Source organism: Rhinolophus sinicus, linkage group LG15 (assembly GCF_036562045.2).
Source record: "Rhinolophus sinicus isolate RSC01 linkage group LG15, ASM3656204v1, whole genome shotgun sequence".
Classification (NCBI taxonomy): Eukaryota; Metazoa; Chordata; class Mammalia; order Chiroptera; family Rhinolophidae; genus Rhinolophus; species Rhinolophus sinicus.
Window position 1 is genome coordinate 34,711,225 of NC_133764.1, and position 20,141 is coordinate 34,731,365.

General features: G+C 51.6%; 1 protein-coding gene across 12 annotated transcripts; it reads right to left on the minus strand.

The window, feature by feature from the left end:
• Window positions 1–427: 427 nt before the first annotated feature.
• Window positions 428–16,008, minus strand: CPSF4L (cleavage and polyadenylation specific factor 4 like). Of its 12 annotated transcripts, none has more exons than XM_074319978.1 (9): window positions 15,760–15,962; window positions 9,739–9,789; window positions 9,299–9,391; window positions 7,955–8,107; window positions 5,087–5,182; window positions 4,006–4,099; window positions 3,578–3,617; window positions 2,546–2,713; window positions 428–1,815 (listed from the first exon to the last, which is right to left on the minus strand). In XM_074319978.1, exons 4-9 carry the CDS (start codon window positions 8,067–8,069, stop codon window positions 1,639–1,641), a joined length of 690 nt encoding a protein of 229 aa, XP_074176079.1. In that variant the 5' UTR covers window positions 8,070–8,107; window positions 9,299–9,391; window positions 9,739–9,789; window positions 15,760–15,962; the 3' UTR covers window positions 428–1,638. The 12 variants fall into 12 exon arrangements, with proteins under 12 accessions (XP_074176079.1, XP_074176080.1, XP_074176083.1 ...); XM_074319979.1 differs by lacking the exon at window positions 15,760–15,962 and adding an exon at window positions 10,678–10,764; XM_074319982.1 differs by lacking the exon at window positions 15,760–15,962 and adding an exon at window positions 10,690–10,715.
• Between the last annotated feature and the right edge of the window lie 4,133 nt (window positions 16,009–20,141).

Here is a 20,141-nt window from a genome sequence, read left to right on the forward strand (position 1 = left end):
CAGGGGGCGCGCTCCACCGTTGAGAAGACTTACCGGAAGGTTCCTTGATCAGAGATCTAAGGTCGGAAGTACTCACGTTCCTGAACCCCTGCTGTAACTGACGGGGTCCGTGCAAGGTGGATTATCCCTGGGGCCTACTTGAGTTTAATCCTGAGCCTTAATATTGGAAATAACTGAGTTTACTAAAGACAGTGTATTTTTTCTAATATACATTAAAACATTTAGCTATTAAAAATAAAATCATTTTGTTGTATTAATAGGGTGTTGCACGCTTTCTGGGAGACCCTTTCTGCTGCCACTATTCTTATTAGTCCTGTTTTTCCTGATTTGCAGATTATTCTAGTTACTCTCAGTACCTGCTTCCCACCCATGTTCCCTCTACATATTACTATCACCATTCTTTTATAACAAAAATATTTTTTAAATAAAGAGAATTCCTCTATTCTGATTATTTGCTTCTTCCAGACCCTCACCTGTGAAATAGGTGGGTGTGTCCTTGTGCAACTTACCTCACTTACTGGAGCCTCCATGGTCTGGACTATAAAGTGGGGGGTAATTATATGTACTTTGCAGAGATTTGGTGAGATTAGAAGTCTTACATCTTAATTCCAGCAAGACCTGACAGACAGTAGGAATTAAAATAACAGCTCCTCAAAAAAACCTCTGGTGGCATTGTACTATGTTCACATTCTAAACTCGAACCAAGCAAAAGAGAGCCCGCCACAGTCCACACTAAAATCAAGCTGCCATTTGGGTGCTTGCTTTGTCAAAGCCAAACGTTCTTTACGTGCATTCTCTCATTTTCCCTTACACTCACCCTGGGAGGCAGGTGCTATGATGCTTTTTCCAAAATGAGGAAACTGAGGCTTGAGGAGATTAAGTGATTGACCTACACAGCTATGTGGTATTTGTCATATTGCAGCCCAGGGAGGAGCTGGCTCTCAGACTCCCCAAAGCTGCCTCCTGGGCCAGCTTTCTTTCAGGCTGCCTTACCCCTTACCCTCCAGCTCCAGGCAGGCCAGGCAGCTGTCCATCTGCCAAAGGATGTGGGGGGGTGGGGGCTCATCCTACCATCCGCCTTCTACAGCTGCTCTTTCCTCCTTTTCTCCAAAAGTCACAGCTTAGCATCCCCACCCCTCTCCCAGGGGACTAAATTGCATTGGGGTTGACTTCTACAATGGTGTAGATCGTATAGCATTAAATGTTCCATGCCACGTCCCTGCCTCCCAGGATAAACCTTGTTTGTACCACCTACTTCCCTGTAACTCCCCACATGAGGCCTGCCCAGAATATAGCTTTCAATTGAAGTAAGCCATACAGGGAAGCAGCTGTCATGCAAAAGAACACCACCGATTTAATTGCCAGTTTGGAGCCGCAGTCGAACCACGTGCACGGGCAGGAACTGCCATGCGCAGCCCCAACTTCTGTGCAGCAGCTGAGCAGAGCGTGATCACGACTAGTTCCGTACACTCAAGCTTTTGGTTTCACACATACTCTGCTCCCCCGTTTTGTGGATAACTCATCCTGCCAGTCAACCTGCCTCCGTCCAGTCCTGTTGTCTTCTTAGTAGCGGGCTCACATACAGGATAAGAGGAAATAAACCGAAACACAGCAGGCCACTTCGCATCTCGTATCCGTTTAGGCCAACGACAGCGGGTTCACTGGGACATTGGGAACAGAGGAGACCACAGAAAGGCCATGACAGTCTTTCCTGGCAGGTTGCCCAGTCCCCAGACACACCTGAGGTGATGCTTCAGTAACTCGGACCAGGTCCGTCTTACCGCAGTTACTGGCATAATGGCCCATTTTTCGACACTGAAAAGAGAAAAAGTTAATGACACGACTTGGTGAATTCAAATCCCAAGAGAAAACTCCTAAATTGTCTGGGGAACCAAAGGAGAAAGAGAGCTGGCTTTCTTAGGAATTTAGTGGATTCTGCTCATAAGTGAAGCCCCATCTCAGGCCTGAAAGACCTTGAGATTCAAGCTGGGCGTCCCTATCTGCGAGAATACACCTCTGGACGTTCAAAGGCCATTAAATCAAATGTACGAGGAAGGCCACGGTCTGCATCCTTACGTCCCATCCAGAGAGCACTACCTTTGGCAGAATAGAGAAGTCAAAGCTCAGGGCAATTTAGAGGCTGTCTCATGAAAGTATGATAAAACAGCAGGTTCTTCCTGCTAAACCGGAAAAGAGCAAAAAGAAAACCAAGGTGCTACATTCCCTTCCTTATCAACCTTTGCCCCCCAAACCCTGAGGACACTATATATCCAGAGAATTAGTAGACAGCAAAGTAAGAAATGAAAGATGTTTCACTTATTAGCCTTTAAAGGAAATAAACAGTCTTGTCTTGCAGAAGATACAAATAAGATTCCGTTGTTCAGACTTTGCAGTTATAACATTTGGTTTACCAGTGTTCCCTCACTCTCTTATTTCACGCTCCTAAACCCACGTATGGTTTTCTTATTTGTGGCAGAAAAGTAGTCCCATGTTCTGCAGCGAATCACGCCCACCCTCCAGCCCTCAACAGAACAATAGCTCTTACCCTGTAGCAGGGGCCATGTACCTGCACCCTGGGCCCCAGGCAATAGGAGACCAGCTGCTCCTGGGGTCTCATCTGACAGGGGTGAAGCAGGCATGCCGTTGGGGGAGGGGGCTTGCGAGGTCTCCAGGCGGAAGCAGGAGGTGCTGAACTCCGTGGCCAGTTGAGAAGCTGCAGGTAAAGGGAAAGTGTGAGGAAATAAGGATCTCCTGCAGACATTCCTTCTGTGCACACAGGGCGACTTTACGCTGAGGGCAGGGACTCTGGCCAGGCGTTCAGACAGAAACCAGGCATGAAATACCTTTATTTACAGTTTTAATCGCCAAAAGCATCTCTTTTGATGGAAGTTAGAAATGGGCTTGTAATTCCCCAGTCACTGAAGATTGCTTCCCACCTTCTCTCAGAGACCCCACTCAGAACCGGCAGGGGTCGCCCTCCTCCCGGGCCATCGCCATCCCAGCACGGTTCCAGGGCCTCTTGCTAATTGACCAGATATAGGGCCGCTAATTAATCAGAGCTCAGTAGCGATAATTCTTAGGTCAAGGTCAAGGCTGTACAAAAACAGGCAAGAACCTGGATTTGGCCCGTGGACCATAGTTTGCTGACCCTGCGGGAGGCTGTCATCAGCGCCTGCTATGGGTAGAAGAGTCTATTCCCAGCGGGACTGACACAAACCAGGATGGCCCTGATTCACAATAACAGCTTTGGACCACCGGTCCTGAGCGGGGCCCGCGTTCTTGAACAGAACCGCACACAGTATTATACAACTGAGAAGGAAAGCCTCAGAGGCTGAGAGCTGAGACGTCCTACCTGAGGTAGAGACTATAGAGTTTGGAGGGGGTCTGAGATGGACAACCACACGTCTGTGCCACACACACGTGATGGCATGTGCCTTTCTCACCATTGGGACTCAGAGCTGATCGTGTGAGAGTGAGGACAGTTGGGGACAGGGCAGTGCTAGGGACTCAGAGCTCCCCAGGGAACACATGCAGTAAGGGGCGTGAGACAGACCTGCCCCTTCCTGCCTACACTCACCTTCATGTAACTTGGGTTGAATAAAAGATTCATCTTGGGACTGAGGAAGTAGAGAGAGACAATTACAGCCTGGCTCTCCAACCCTCTAACCAGCCTTCCTGGTTTCACACCCCATAGGAAGGAGCTGGAACCCTAGCCGGGGAGTGAGGGAGAATTGCGGAGGACTGGGTATTCGATGTTTCTACTCTTATTTCCAGAACAGTCTGTGCCCATCCTCAGCATGAACACTAACAGCACAGGCTAGAATTCAGTGCAGCCAACAGTACCGCAAAGAGGTGGGTGTTGGTGGGGACGGGGCGGGGGGGGGGATAATGCAAGGAAAACACTGGGCCGGTGCTTCATTTCCCACCTTGCGCCAGTGACGGTGCAAAAGGATCTAACTCTAGAAGCCAGACAGTGGGCCCAGCACTCAGTAGGGCCATACTTACTGTGCAGACCGGCACTTGGGTCCCTTGGGGCAGAAGCCAGCTAAGTAGTTACTGCACATTATTCTGTGGACATGGCGGTATTTACACAGGGGACCTGCCAGGCAAAGAGAAACCAGCCAGAAGGACGGCTTTAGCAAAGGGGGGGGAAACACACATGACGCAGCTCCCTAGGAAGGATATGGATGGCCACAGGCTCTCCACTTAACGGGGGTGTAAGTCTTCCTGCCCTTCCCGTACCTCCCCAACGCACTTCCTAGCCACGTGACTGAGACAAGAAAGGGGACCGCCATAATGCATAGGATGGGGAGTGTCCCTAACACTGTGTCTTGGGAGACTTAATGGATGTGGGCAGTAATTTGCCAGCTTTTATTTATTTAGCCATAGGAAGTACAGCTGAGAAAAGGCTAACCCCACATCTTACTGGTCCTCCTTCAGCACCTGTCCCCTACGCTCTCCCCAAACCAACACTGCCAGGAACTCAGTGAGAACGACATACCTGAAGTTACAGGAAAAGAAGGGACACATGTTAAGAGCACAGGGACTCCAATGGGGGCCCTGCCTCTGAAGTTTGGCTGATTGTAATGGGGTCGGTGGAACATGACACTCAGAACACCCCCAGGTGGGTAAAAGGAATAGAGAAGAGGACACATGTGAACTGAGTGTCCCCTATGGCCAGACCCTATGCCAAGGGCTCCCTATGGGGTCCTGCATCAGAGCGGCCCAACGACCCTATGAGGGAGGCATTTTCCCTTCTCATAAGTGAGGAAATGAACCATTCAGTCATTTGTTCAAGGTCACGCAGCCGATATATGCTGAAGCCACTGGGATTTGAACCCAAGTAATCCTGCTCCAAAGAGCCCATCATGCACCACACCAGGCTGCATGTCATAGTGTCACGAAGGTTTTTCCACTGGAGAGAGCCTGGAGAAAACTATGGAAAGGCCTTCTCTTGGGATTTCAACCCAGGGGCAGACCCCACTCCCATGGGGCTTCAATCAGCAATATGCAAACTACCCTGCAGTGAGACCCCCCAGCCTGGTCACCCAAATCCCCTAGTGTTCCCTTTCTGTCAGGGCCTCACCGTCCTTGCAGAAACCTTGGTCATACCAAGGACAGTCCCGGGTCTTGAAAGCTGGCTTCATGTGAAGAAAGGAACATTCCTTGTTGCTGCATTCACCTGAAAATTTCAGCATTCTTTGTGTACAAGCAGGCTCATCTTTATGGTCACATCCACACCTCCCCCCGCCCGCCACCCCTAACTGGATTGACTTTGCCTCTTGAATATAAGCTGCTTGCCTTCCTTCTGGTCGTCAAAAGCTTTTGAAGATTGTAAAGTATTTCTAAGCCTTCCTGCAATCTAAGTAGGGTGGACCCCAATCATATTCGCCTGGCAGTGCTTGGGCATGAATACACACATCTGGAAAAGTTGGAGCGGGGCAGGATATCCAGGACAGACTGGAACTAGCGTCATTTAGATGCTATCCAGACAGAAGGAATGAGGAGAGACAGGGAAGGGGCCACCCAGAGCTGACAGCTGAGGATCCAAGAAGACATAAGACACTGACTGGAGATGTTGCCGTATGCTGTGACTAGAATGAAACCTCTCTACAATGAAACCAGCACTGCTGCCAGAGTCTAGGGGTGCAGCTCTTTTCGGTGGAATTGCCAAGAAAAGCAGAGCCCTGCTTCAGAGGTGGCACAGGGATGAAGATAGACACTGCACAAAGGGCACCTGTAGGTTCCCTAAGCCCGTGCCGTCACCTGTCTATGGCTCAGACCAAGACCCGTGTGTCTTGGAAGGAGCCAGCCCCGTTTGCAGAGACTCTTGGAGAGTTGCTGTGAGAACCCTCTTATATTTCTCTTAGGGACCCAGGGCCACTGAAGGCACCCTGAGGGTGCTTCTCAGTCCACTTCTCACCTCATTCACATGGAGAATTGAGGAGTGTTTCTAATCTCATCCTTTTTAAAAGTCTACAGCTTGTGCCTTTCAGAGCCAAAAGGAACTCCGTGTGTCTATGCCGTTGGTTTTCCTACTGCTCCAAAGAGATCTGTTTTATACAGTGGGCTTCTGCAAAGCACGGGTTCACCTGACGATGAGCACCGCTGACTCCTAAGACTTCTAAATCGCAGTTCTTTCCCAGCACTCATTTCACAAACGAGGACACGTCCCGAGAGGGGAGACGCCATATCCATCCATTTTCACCCCACTTCCTCATACTGATGAGGGGTTCACTTGCTCATCAAGTGTGCAGCTGACTCTGGGCTTGAGTCGTCCAAAGACTCGAAGTGACACAACACCTAGGGCTGGTGAACATTTGATAGATGGAGACAACAGGAAGTCACGCATGCGCTGGTATCGCCTTTCTGCCCTGGATGCATGTCGCTGCGTTCCCCTTACGGCCAGCAGGTGGCGCCCGCACCTCACCCTCCAGAGACGCCTGGTGTACCTTTGAGGCGCTCAATCAGAAGGGCCAAAGACCTTGGACTTCCTAGAAGCCCCTTTCAAGTGCCCTTCCCCACTCCTACACTCCCTAGCAACATTTTTAAAAATGAAACAATGTACTTCCAACAAGAATGATAAATACTTTGGTATGATATTGAAAAATACTCTAAAAACAGAAACACAGGCTACATAGTATAATCACCCACTTACATGTCTGCGCCTTACAATGGGAGTCATTTGAGGGTAGGAGACCTGGTCCTATTCCTATAGCCATGCCCAGCACAGTACCCGATCCCCAAAAGAAAGCCAACCCAGGTTTATTGAAGGAGTAAATAAGTGGCATTGTAAAATAAAGAGGTTTAGGCACTGCATGCAGGGAGCCGGGCCCCAGATAACCTTTGTCCTTTCCCTGAAGGAACGCATGCAGGCAGCCCTCACAAATTGCCACAGCTCTCCACTCCAAGGAGCAGGCAGGACACAGATTTCAGCCTGGAGGGAGCTCTTGCTGACCTAGGAGGTGCTTTGCCGTATGGGTACATACCAAGGACCCCCTCAGTCCCCCCACACACACACACTGACACTGTGAGGGCTCAGTTTCAAAGCCAAGCCACCTCAGTTCAAGGCGTCCTAGAGACTGTCCGTCCCAACTCTCACCCCCTCCCAGAGGTCACTCTTTCTGGAGCACAGTTTAAAAACCACTGGACTAGATAGTCCTTAAGTCTCCTTCCAGCTCTGTAAAGCCCTGAGCTATAGAATTTTATTGAGAAGGATGACGTGGGAGACACATTCGCAGATTCCATTCTTAAATGGGGCAGGAAGTGTCTGGCTTTTCCCCCTCGGTAGCCCCTTGGACGACAAAAGAAGGACATGAGGCCAGAGGGAGGTAAGATGCTGGGTCCAGACCTGACCACACAAGATACTTTTAGGGGGTACACTCTGAACCTCATGGCTGTATGTGTACAGTTACCTTTTATTGCCAATAAGTGATGTTAGTTTTCCATTTATGGAAGCCAGGAAAAGTTTTCTTCTAACATAAGAGTTAAAAATAGCAAGACAGTTGAAAGATGAGACGATGGTGCAGGTCAGTTGTACAGGTGCTTTGGGAGAATGGCAAGCATCGTGAAAGTGGCCCTGACAGACCTTTCGCCTGGATATGACCCTCTCGGCAACTCCAGGACTGAGAGATGTCCCATTTGGGGCTTATTTCCGGACAGTCAGTCTGGGTGTGTGATTACCCAGGACTGGGGAGGGAAACAATTCAGCCTTTGATTCCAACCACACCCTCTCTTTCCCTTGGGGGTAAGCGGTATGTGCCTGAGGCTGGTGAGCAGTTAAATAGGGACCAGAGTCCGGTTCCACTTTCTCTAGGGCATTGGAGAGGCAGACATCTGCGGCTCAGACAGGCCTGCTCTGCCACCTAGGTCATGCAAGGCGTTCCTCCCAAACCTTCCCGTCCCCCACTGCCACCCTCCGGGGTGAAGGGCCAGAGCGAGGAAGAAGCATTACCGAACTTGGAGTAGAAGTAGCACTCAGGCATCCTGGTGACGTCGTACTGGTGCAGGAACTTGCATTGGTCACCCTTCTTGCACAGCCCCCGGAGCCAGTGCTTACACACCACCATCTTCTCCCCGCGGTCGTGCCGGAATGGGCAGAGCTTCCCTGCGACACCAGAGCACCCAGCTGTGAACCTGACTTGCCCAGCCTGGGCCCACCCAACCCCTAGAAGGAATTCCCCTGGAGCGTTCTGGAGCTCAGACCCCAGCTGACCTCCCTTCGTCTCCCCACCTGGACCCTGGTGGAGGCTACAACTGGGGGCTAAAGGCAACATGGAGGACGTGCTGTTGTCAAGACTTCCCCCCCATAGCACTTTACACCCCCCTCTCCTCCAGGCTTAGAGTGGGGCTCCTCCTAGAGAGCAGAGCCATGGTTTCTAGCCCTGGACCCCCAAGCACACTCCCTGGCACATAGTAAGTACTCATTAGGGCCTATTGAATTCATGTCTTAAAAAAAAAAATGTTATGATTCCGAAGACCTAACACCCTAACATAGTGATATAAGAGCCAACTCTGCAAGGAATTAGAAGGACATGGGAGTGTTATATTTAACTCTGTCACCTTCATCAAGGCAGCACTGCCATCAGCAGGAAGGACACCCCAGTTCCCAAGTTTCTAAGCAGGACCAGCCTCATGCATCAGAGAGAATTTGAGGGGGGCTGGGAAGTTTCTTTTTACATCGCCTTACCCTCCATCCCTGGCCATCGACTTGCTTGCATCTACCTTCCACAAAAACAGTTTTCCTTCTTTGCAAGACAAACCACTGCTCTAGAAACTGGATGGGCCGAGCAGAAGACATAGGGCCAGAGGAGGCGTCACTTAGTCCCAGCTTCGCAAACCTTCCAGTGATCAGTAAGCTCGTTTCGCCTCTCACCCATGGTCCAGGCCTGGCCCAAAGACAGACAAGGCACACGGCAAAAATGGCTCCAGGTTTCGCCTTCCTGGGCCTGTCCTGACCTCCCGGCTTCCAAGAGCAGACTCACATGGATCCAAAAAGCAGGTTCGAAACTCATTCATAGTGGCAGGGATTATTGACCTGCGTCTACAGGGGGACTGGGAATCCCCACATTAGAGGCAATACCTTGGGGCAATTATGCATTTCTATAGGAAGATCCTGTGAGTGATTCATGAGCCCGAAGAAACGGTGAGAATGCCTGTTGAGTCAGGCCACCCCATAATGGCTGCACTTGGGGAGAGGTGCTTGGAAGAGGGTACTGCTCGATCCAAGTTGGGGTTGGGGAGGGGAGAAATAAGGGGTGCCTGTCAGTAACATTCCAGAGACTGTGGCCCGAGCTACCTCAGGGCATATGGAATGGATGGAACAGCTGAGCTGGTCCCACATTGATTCAGAAGACGAGAGTGTGGGGTGGGGAGGAGGCCACTCTCCTGGCTGGGGAGGAAATAGGAGAAAACAAAGCGGTCAGGGGTCTTTTGGGAGTACATAGGCTGAAACCCACAAACGTTCCCACCACCAGCAAGACGGAAAGAAGGAATGGTCCCTTCCAGGCAGCTCTAGCCACCCTAGTCAACGTTACTGAATCAGGGAAATTTGGGGGGTTGGCGGGCAGGCTTCTTGACAGACCCGTCCATTTGCCTTCTTATTAGACTAAAATTCTGCCTCATTCCAACTTCCCCTCCCCAGGTGCAAATTCGACACCCTGTTACAGGCCACGCTGAACCCAGTGTGGCCTAGACAGCCCCTGCTCCCACCCCACCCAAGGCCATCTGCTGACCCACCTTTCTCACAGCGTCTTTTAGTGAAGAAGCTGCACAAAGCTGAGCCAGACTCTGGAAGGGGAGAAGGGAAGAGGGTCCCCAGAGGCCATGGCTGCTGGAGGGCCTTCCCCCCCATCAGCAAGTTCCCCCGAACATCCCCAAAGCTGGGACATGGGCTACCCCCCTCCAGGTCCTGCTTTTGAATGCTGGTCTCTGGACCCAGCCTCCAAACCTCAATACCTAAGCCCCCCAACTCTGAAACAGAGGCCATGGAGGGGTCTGAGGCCAGCCTGGGAGCTCAGGAGGCCAGTGTGCTTTTCCGATTCACCTTCTGCTTTCCCAACCTGGAAAGTCTGGAAGCCAGCCCCATTTTCCTGGGGTCCTGAGCCCCTGAGAAGAGAGAGGCTAAGCCCGGAAGCCCAGACAACCACCCAAGGGGCCACACCATCAGGGTGCTGAGCAGAGGCCTGTAGAGCAGGCTGGGGGAGGGAGGGAAGGAGGGATGGTGCAGGGTCCTCAAGAGGGATGGCTGGTGCCTGTCCACTCACTGTCCATGCCCTGGAAAGGCAAGAGTCCAGTGCCCTTTTGCATCTCTACATCCTTCTCAAAGGTGAAGGTGAACCTCTCCAGCCCTGCAATGACCTCTTCCATCTCCTTCTGGGTCTGCTAAGAGTTGCTCAGGCCTCTGCAGGTGGACCCTATATAGCTCATAGAGGCCCTTAAGGGGCCAGGCTCTGATGCCAGTGGCCAGGTGACCGCCAGGCTACACTCTAGGCCCAGCTGTCTCGCCCCTCCCACCAGCACAGGTGCAGAAGCCCCAGGGCCCCACACGCCCACATTGTGTAAATCAGTCCCACTCCCAAAGCACTGTGCTGGGGAGCGATTAGCAGAGACCCACATGCTGTTTACCTCTGCTTGTTCCCAAACCCACACACAGCATATGCACAGACATTACCAAACCTGTACTCATACTTTCAACATGAAGACACCACCCAGGTTAGCAAGTGAAGAGTTGCACAAACCAAGCACAGCCAGGCTGTTCTGATTCGCAGGAGTTTGGGAGCCAGAGGGTGTGGGGGCGGGGCCGGGCGGGGATGCAAAGGGAGGGAGGTTCCCCCCCCCTTCCCTCCAATCAGGTCCCAGCCAACCCCTCCTTCTGGGACTCCTGGCACCCCTTTTCTGGCCAGAGTGACAAGCCCTGAGTGAGCTCTTCATGGGAGAGAGGGAAGAGGAATGAAACCCAGAGGAGTCGGAAATAGTTGGATGAATGGTGCTTTGTTTACCTCGCGTACAATCGCACACTGGGCTGGGGGTGGAACCAGCCGGAGGTCACGCCTCCCCACCAGGATTCCACCGGGCCACCCCAGAGCCTCCCCGCCCCTGAGAAAGTGCTTTGTAAATGAAATCTCTATGCAAATGTTGTTTTATTATTATTACGCCACCCCTGCCCCCAGGGCTGGGGACATCTGAAAATGCTTTCAAAGGAGCTTTGTAGGGCTCTAAGTAGGGCAGGCCTGTGCCTCCCCTGCTCTGGCCCCCTAACTGGCCTTCTCTCTAACTGGAGCTAGTGTTTTCCGAGTTTCGTTGGAGTCCATGTCCACAGAACCCAACCGCCCTCCTTCCTGGACCAGCCGGGAGGGTGGGCCGCGCCCTGCGGGTCCCCAGCGGGCCAACAAGAATGAGCCTGCTGACTTTTGTTTCCCCAAGGCCTTAGCTCCTAGATTTGTTGTTCTTTTGAACTCTGGATAAGAAAAAAAAAAAAAAAAAAGCTGGAGAGATAGACACCTGGTGCCGAGGTGGGACCGGGACGGGCAGGGAAGGGATCCAGGAGTTTCTAGAAGCTTGGGCCTCCCTCTGACCACATTCCCAGGAAGGCAGAGGGCTGAGCTGGGGGCCGTGGGAGGCAGGGAGCGGGGTCCCTTGCTTCACTTGGCCCTATTCGTGTGCACTGATTCGCAGTCCAAGAACACAGTTATCTGTCAACACAGGCTGATTTTAGGCTCACACCAGCCCGGCAGGGCGGGCAGATGAGGCATTCAAGGCCCAGCAAGGCCAATGGCACTGGGTTGGAAAGCTGGTAACGATGGAACTCAGATCCATGTCTCTTGATGACTGCCATCTATAAACATCCGAGGAGCATCTCTATACTAGGGACTGGGGACCCCAAAACAAAAGACCGTGTCTCTGTCCTCAGGGCTGGGTGGCCCAGTCAAGTAGGGGCACATTTAACAGCACAATTGTACAATGGGTTGCTATGGTGACGGGCTGATAATAGGAAGTGGGGAGCAAGCTAAGCGGAGGCAGGGAGGGGTTTCGGGAAGGCCTCTCAGACAAGACTCTGGTAATGATGGGGCAGAATGTTCCAGAAGGGGGACCAGCCATATGAGGAACATGGCAGTTTGAGGGGATGGTCAAGGGTTTGGTGTGGTGGAAGAGCTGGTTTAGCAAACAAGAGTGGTGGGTGACAAGATTGGAGAAGTAAGTAGGGCCTGGATCTGGAGTATCTTTTAGGACTTGATTTTTTAAATCATGAAACCAGTGGAAAAGCCTAGAAGGAAGGGCTAGGAGAGCAACACACAGCCCCCTGGGGAAGAATTACAGGGGAAAAACAGGGACAGGAGGCTGCTTAGGGGGTGATAACTAATAATTGAGCCCTAGAGAGACAGCTGAGGTCACTACCAGCCCACTGGTGGCCCAAAAGAATTCATGAGGGCTGAGCACAAAGGAGGCCTCAGGGGAGACTCTTCCATCCATCCAGCCCAGCGTCCCCTCCTCTTCTGGTCCAGGTCCATCCTCCACCTGGACTCCCGGCCCACCTCTGTGTGCCTGGCTGGTACAAGGTGAGGGGAGGATGCTGCAGAGATGGATGCCTTTCTCCCAATGCTTCTTCATCAGTTTAGCGTAAGAATAACAATATCTGGCTGGCATTCATGGTTTTTGGTTCTCCAAAATTCCTTCTATAGTGGGTTGAATTGTCCCCCCAACATCTCCCCCACACACACATACTGCAAAAAGATAATCGAAGTCCTAACCCCTGTGGTACCCGTGAATTTAACCTTATTTGGGAATTGGGTCTGTGCAGATGTGATTAAGGATCTCAAGGTGAGAGCATCTTGGAATTAGGGTGAGTGCTAAACAAAATGACTGGTGTCCTTATAAGAAGAAAAGAGAGGGAGATTTGAGACACATAGATCCAGAAGAGGCCCTGAGAAGAAGACCGTGTGAACACAGAGGAGGAGACTGACGTGATCCAGTGACCCTGGAACGCCACTGAAGCCCAGCCACCACCAGAAGCCAGGAGAGAGGCCTCGGACAGCTTCTCCTTCAGAGGCTCCAGAAGGAACCAACCTTGACCTTGGACTTCTGGCCTCCAGAACCGTGAGAAAATCAATTTCTGTTGTCTTAAGCCACCACCCTTGTGGCAAATTGTTGCGGCAGCCCCAGGAAACTAATACATCTTCCCACTTAGAAACTGAGTATCAGAAGGCCTCACCCCTTTTACAGACAAGCAAATAGAAATACCGAGAGGTTGGGTGACTCCCAAGGTGCCACAGCTAATCAGTGTCAACTGGAAGTCTGATCTGGGTTTCCCACTTCACAGGACCTCTGTCCCAGTCAGGCCAGGGGAGCCTGTCACCCACCCCTGACCCTGTGATACTACCACCTCATGGCGCCCAAGTGAAGTGGCACCCCCATTGTCCTGGCGATGCCCTAGAGGAGGGGACAGGGCTGGGAGCCGGGCGCCCCAGATCTGGGATGTCCCCTCTGAAAACTCACAATCCACTCTTCTGTGCCCTGAAGCTTATCCCCAGCATTTGTGTTTTCATTTATTAATTAATTTATGGCTGCGAAGTGGACGCGCAAATCGCTGTAACAAACAGTGGTGATAATTTTTAATCACCATCATTATGGGGCTGTCATTTAACTCCGGCTGCAGATTTCCTGAATCATCATCACCCTGCTCCTCTCCCTTTGTAAATGCATTGCTCTGAAAAGCAGTGGGTGCGGGGGGCTCTAGAAATCTCTGGCTGCCAGGAACTGACAGAGATCATTGTGCCCAGTCCCCTGGCCTTGAATCAATCACAGCCAGTGCTTTTCTGGGTAGAATTGTGGCCATACCCTCCTTTCTGATATCTGTGCATCTGCCTTACTTGCCACTTGGGCACCCTGAGTTCGTGGAAAGGGTGCAGATTGTGGCATCAGGCAGACCAGGGTTCAAATCCTGGTTCTGCCAGTCCCTAGCCTGTAATCCTGGGCCAGTCATTTAGTCACCTCTCTGGGCCCCAGATTCTGTCTCAGTAAAATGGGACCCACAGCAGGACCTCCCTGGGGAGCTGACAAGTGAGAAGTCCGTGCGGCTGTGTGAGCACCCACACATCCCAGGAACAGCCCTTCCCAGGAGGAATGCACCTTGAGACGCTAGGATTGGGTGTGGCCCGCTGTTCAAGGCCCCAGGTGTGCTGCTCCGGTCCATAGAGTGTCCCCTTCTTCAAGGGCCCTGATAGAAGATGCTGGGGGTGGGGGGGAGTCGTGCTGTTCAGGTGCTGTTGGAGGGGCTGTACCAGGTTCACTAGGGATGGGCCTCGCAGCTGGGCAGCCATGGCGTTGGGAGGGGGTGGGGTCAGGAGGAACCCCAGTGACCCACAGCTGCTGCCACTCAGCCCCAGGGACAATGAGCCAGTGTGCCCTGCCCTCTCCATTGCTCTTTGTGTCCCAGAGATGCCACTTGATGGGGACAGCTGTTGGCCCCACAATAGCCACTTGAAGTACAGGGCAGGGGCATCTAGCAGCTGCGATGGTCCTGCCAAGGTGGTCCTGCTCTGTCTTTACCCAGGAGCTCGGTCTCTGGGAGTCCAGTGATTCTAGGAACTACACTCTGGGAAAGGCGTCTCTTCCTGGGGGCTTGGGCACAGTAACAGGACTAACGAGCTGCCCCGCATGTCTCATCAGGGATTCCTGTGGAGCTCACTGCAGTCATTCTTACCATGTTACAGATAAAGAAACCTAGGCCCCGAGGGCTGAAGTGACTGCCTAAGCTGACACAGCCAGTAGATGTCAGAATGGGGGCCTAATCCCAACCTCTGCTACCAGGTACTAGGACTTAATCAGTGGAGGATCACTATATACGCTATATTCTAATTCCCACCAACCCCGGAAAGAGAGCCAGTATTATTTTTCTCCTACAGTCAAGAAAATGGAGGCTCGGGGCCGGCCCGGTGGCTCAGGCGGTTGGAGCTCCGTGCTCCTAATGCCAAAAGCTGCCAGTTCGATTCCCACATGGGCCAGTGGGCTCTCAACCACAAGGTTGCCAATTCGACTCCCACAAGGGATGGGGGGCTGCGCCCCCTGCAACTAACAATGGCAACTGGACCTGGAGCTGAACTGCGCCCTCCACAACAACAATTGAAAGGACAACAACTTGACTTGGAAAAAAATCCTGGAAGTACACACTGTTCCCCAATAAAGTCCTGTTCCCCTTCCCCAATAAAATCTTTAAAAAAAAAAAATGGAGGCTCAAAATCTTAGGTGAGCAAAGTTCTACTATCCCCACACCACAGTGGACGGTCTGTGTACCTCCTGGGGTGATGAGGTGGGAGCAGAAGGTTTCTATAGAACACAGACCCGCCAGTTGGCCATGGCCGCTGTGATGGATTAATTCTCCCAGCCACAGCCTGGGGCAGTCACATGGATGGATTGGTGGTCAGGGTCACACATTCGATCTGCCTTTAGGTCAATTGAGTCTGGAAGAAAAACTCCATTTTCATCACCACAGACTGCCCTCTAGTCTGTTATCTCTAAATGATTCTTGGGTCACAAGGCAGACAGAGTACAGATGGAAAAACCCTCCAGGCCCAGGCTATTGACAGGGAGTCAATGGTGCCCACTTTGTGTTCAAAGCCCGATGGCTTTGGGTGGCACAAGTGGCTGAGTAGAGGGCACCCTCCCCACACTCTCAGCCTGGATACACAACCCTGCCCACCAGGGGTGGGGGCTGGGGAGAGAATCAGCAGGGCCCACGGGGGAGAAGCTCAGGGTCCTGACCTTGCCTCCTACAGCGAATTCAGACCCATAAAGCTGCCCTTGGTCTCACTTCTTGGCTTGGCTTTGAATTCCATCTCCAGGCCACGAGTTCCCATGTAGATATGCAGCTCCAGACACGTAGGAAGTTAGTGCCCACTGTCTCAGGCAGCTGAGGCGACTGTAACAAAATCCCCCAGACCAGGGGTTTAAAGAGCAGACCTTTCTTTCTCACAGTTCTGGAGGCTGGGAAGTCCAAGATCAATGTGCCAGCAGTTGAGGTTCCTGGTGGGGGCCCACTTCCTCTTCTGCTTTCTCCTCACATAGTGGAGGGAGAGCTCTGACCTCTTCCTCTTCTCATCAGGACGCTAGCTAATCCCACCATGGGGCTCACTCTCCTGACCTCAATTAACCCTCATCACCTCCCCCGGGCCCCGCCCCCTGACACCACCACATCGGGAGTTAGGGCTTTAACATAGGAATTTAGGGGGAACACAAACACAAATGTCGGCCACCTTCCCCACATTTCTACTTGAAATGATTTCCATGTGTCTAAGACCAAACTTCCCAGAAATCGGTACCACCTTCAGTCTTCCCCTCTCGGGAATGTCACCACCACCCAGGTGCTCAGCCTAAAGCTAGGTGCGTCCTTGATCCCCCGAGGATGCTGGTCCCTGATCTCTACCTCCTGGATTCTTCCTCATCCTTTGGTCTGGTATGAACCCCAGTTCCTCAGGAAGAGACCTCCCACCCCCTATCGAAAGTGAGACCCCAGTCATTCTGTTTCAACAGCCACCGGCTCATTTCCTCCAAAGCCCTGAGCACCACATGCGGTGCTTCCACTTATTTTCTTGCTTGTTGATGGGTCTCTCTGTTCCCCCCACCCCACGTCACTCCAAGTCATTGAGAGGAGGGACCAGGCTCCCATCGTGTGACTTCTCCATCAGGCTCAGCAGACCCATGAAAATGCTTTAATTTCTTTAAAACCAGAAGAAAATACATGAGCCCGTAGGTCGATGAAAAAGTTTTAATATATAATATTAATGCATTCTTCTTTTTACTAACAGTCATAAAACATAATTTTAACAACTTTTATGGAGGAAGGGGCTGATGAAAGTCACAGTGCCACCCTGGGGCTATGTCTATCTTGTCTACTGTCTCGTAGACACTCGTATGTCCCTCCCAGCACTTCTCAGAGTACTTGGTACATAGTAGGTGCTCAATAAATATCTGCTGAATAAATGAATCTGTGCTGTAGATTTCTGCTTTCATAGAAGACAGCTCCAAACTCTCTAGAATCAGCCCTGGCTTGGCTGAGGGAGGAGAGGAACCTTGGTTGTAAGAAATGATATTGAGGCAGCATCATCTTCTAGGGCAGCCCTAGATCTGCAGACAGCAGCTGATAGACCAAGCTACCTTCTCAATACATTCCCCAGTCTGACTCCAGGATGAGAAACTAGAAAGTGCCTCTGTGTGGCTCCTTCTCAAATAATACCCTGATAGTAAGTAACATGTCACTGGCTGAAAAGAAGTGCCAATTTTCTCAATAAAGTGGGTAATTTAAGATGCAAGTATACTCGGATACATTTCCCCCCATGGGACTCTGTAAGTTTTTTTTTCTTTAAACAAAAAGCATGTAACCTGAAAACATTTTTGTCTTAAATTGGCCCTTATGTTAAAAAAAAAGGGGGGGGGGCTTCTCACCATTCCTGTTAAAGCAGTGATTTTCAGCTTCCCATAGGACATTGGGGACATTTTGGATTGACATAACTGGTTGGGGAGGGGGGAAAGCTACTGGCATCTAGTGGGTAGAGAGGCCAGGCATGCTGCTAAACATCTTAAGGTGTACAGAACACTTTCCGATAACAAAGAACGATTGGGCCCCAGGTATCAACAGTGCTGAGGTTGAGAAACCTTGCTCTAGAAGAATCTAAATTGTGTGTCTTGGATGAATGACTTGGATGGCTTGGGTCTGGCCCTCCAGGAAGTTGGTTTTATTGATCTGTGTCTTGGCATCAAGCCTTCAATTCATACCGCGCAGAACAGCCTGACGGGGTTTGCACGACTGTATGTTAGGAAACCGTCGTGAGGACGTTGCCTGGGATGCCAGCCCTATCCCGTCAAAGATCTCACAAGAATCCCTGTCAGATGCCAGTGTCAGAAAAAGCTGAGCTGCTTCTGGGACTGTTTCAACCTTGTGGACATTGTGAGTGTCCCAGCAGGTGGATTTCACTCTTTGCTTTGACTGATAGGAAGCTCAGAGCCCAGTTTGCAGCCCACCTTTGAGAACCATGGAGGCCAGTTCTGTGGAGCAAACCTCAGTTCATTGCCCTGTGTGCTCCAGCCTTGTTTTCCCTCTGACCTATTTTTATCCTATAGTAATTGACGTATTTTTATAAGCCGCCTCCAATCTTTTTTGGAACAAAGCAGGGCATGAACACAAAATAAATTCAGCAGAGTCCTGTGGCCTTGACGGGGACTTCTGAACAGGCCAAGTGTCATTTCATGGTTGGAGTCCTGCTGAGAAGGCAGCTCTCCTTGGCTCCTCTAGTACCCTCCTGGGAGTCTGCCCTGAAGAACAACAGCTCGGTGGGTTAGAGCAACAGGTTTTAGAGGCAAAGCCACCAACATCCATCTGCCTGGAAATACCTTCCCTCCCCCGAAACGTTCTTCCCAATCTCCCATCTGGCTGCTGGCAGGAGGCCGCACTGCCGAGAGGAGACTGCAAAGCGGAAGTAGCTAGACAAACTCTCCCATTTGTGTTCCTAACTTTCCTTTCCTGCATCTTCAATCAGGGCCTGAGGTCCAGAGATTCTTTTGTGTATCGGTGATCACAGCAAGAGGGGGGCCAGGCCGAGAAGGGCCCCTGCCAGAGTATTGAAGGGAGTCAGGCTACTATAGGAAGTTGTGTGTGAAGGCCAAGGTGAGGCAGGGTGGGGTGGGGGTGCCACACATACCTGAAAAGGTCACCCCCCTCCCCATGACCACCCCTCAAACTACTGTACTCCCAGCTCTGTGAGCTGCTGCACTCCACAGTCCAACGGCTTAGCCTGTCCCTCATACCTGCCATGCCAGAGCCAAAGCCAGCCCAGTCCACTTCACATTCTCAGCTCTGCTCTACTCATGGAACTTCGGCCAGTACCTTCTTCTCCTAGCCTCTGTCTTCCCATCTATTAAATGGGGATGGAGGAAGGTGGTCAATGAGACTCTAAAATTTGAAGATCTGTCATGTGTCCTGACACCCTTTGTTCCTTCTGTCCATTCTCTTGTAGGAACATGGTGAACCCTGGTGAAGAGGAGGGGTGGTTGGAGTATATGTGTGAGAATGGAGTCAAATGTGAGCAGCCTGAGGGTACCAGCAGAACACAGACCCAAGGCTGCAGGCATGAGAGGCAAGGGGGTCCAGATGGAGCCCTGGTTCTGACCAGCAGCGACAGTCAGCCTGGTGCCCTGGGAAGGTCAGCGTCTGCCTGCCCAGTATACTCGGCTTTTGCACTACCCGCTGGGCCCTTTGGACAATGTGAACAGTAGCTGCTGCTGAGAGGGGCCCAGAGCTGCCAATGCCTCACCTTCTCACCTGACTGCAAATAGCACCCCCCTTTCCCGACCAGCCGGGCTGTTAGCTGGGCCTGTCTCTGCCAACCAGGGTCACTGACCCCACCTGGTCATTCTGGGTCCCAAAGTGTCAATCATCAGGTTGGGACAGCAGTTGTAAGGAAGGGCCTTGGAGCCTGTCCCAGCTCCTCTATTGACCATCCCAGTGGGGCTGAGCCAGTTCCTTCCCCTTGAGCTGCCTCAGTATTGTCATCTGTAAAATGGGGGTAATATGGATAGTATAGACCTCTCAGAGCTGTCGCAAGAATAAGTGAGGCTAATACAAGGAACAGTGTGTGGCATATGGCAGTCCTACCAGGTAACACACAGCCCTGATCACATTATCAATACAGAACAGCAGAGCCCCTCGCAGGTGGGGAGGTGGAGGAAGCCGCCCTGATGATGGCTGGACCGGGGCAGTAAGTAGGCTTTGGGTCCCATCCCATTCTTGGAGATATTAGCTACAATCTGAATTACAATTACTACGTCATTACCCTGAAGTAGTTCTTGGCTCCTGCTTTGAGTTGGCAGGAGAGGGCCCTACCAAACATCAAAGGTGAGAGGTGCTCTGTGGGGCCCTAGGTTTCTCAGGTGAGTCCTGCAGACCAAAGAGAGAGAAAGGACCCCACAACCCCAACCCCACTCAGGGAAGCTCTGGCTCAGCCTGTTTACGTATAGGGGTTCCACATACAACCACATTGCAAATAAAATTTCCGGTAAAAAGTTTAAGCACTGAGCTAATGCCCAATTTTAGAGATGGAGAAATGGAAGCCTCCCAGAGAGGGAAACTAACTGGCCCAAGGCCACACAGC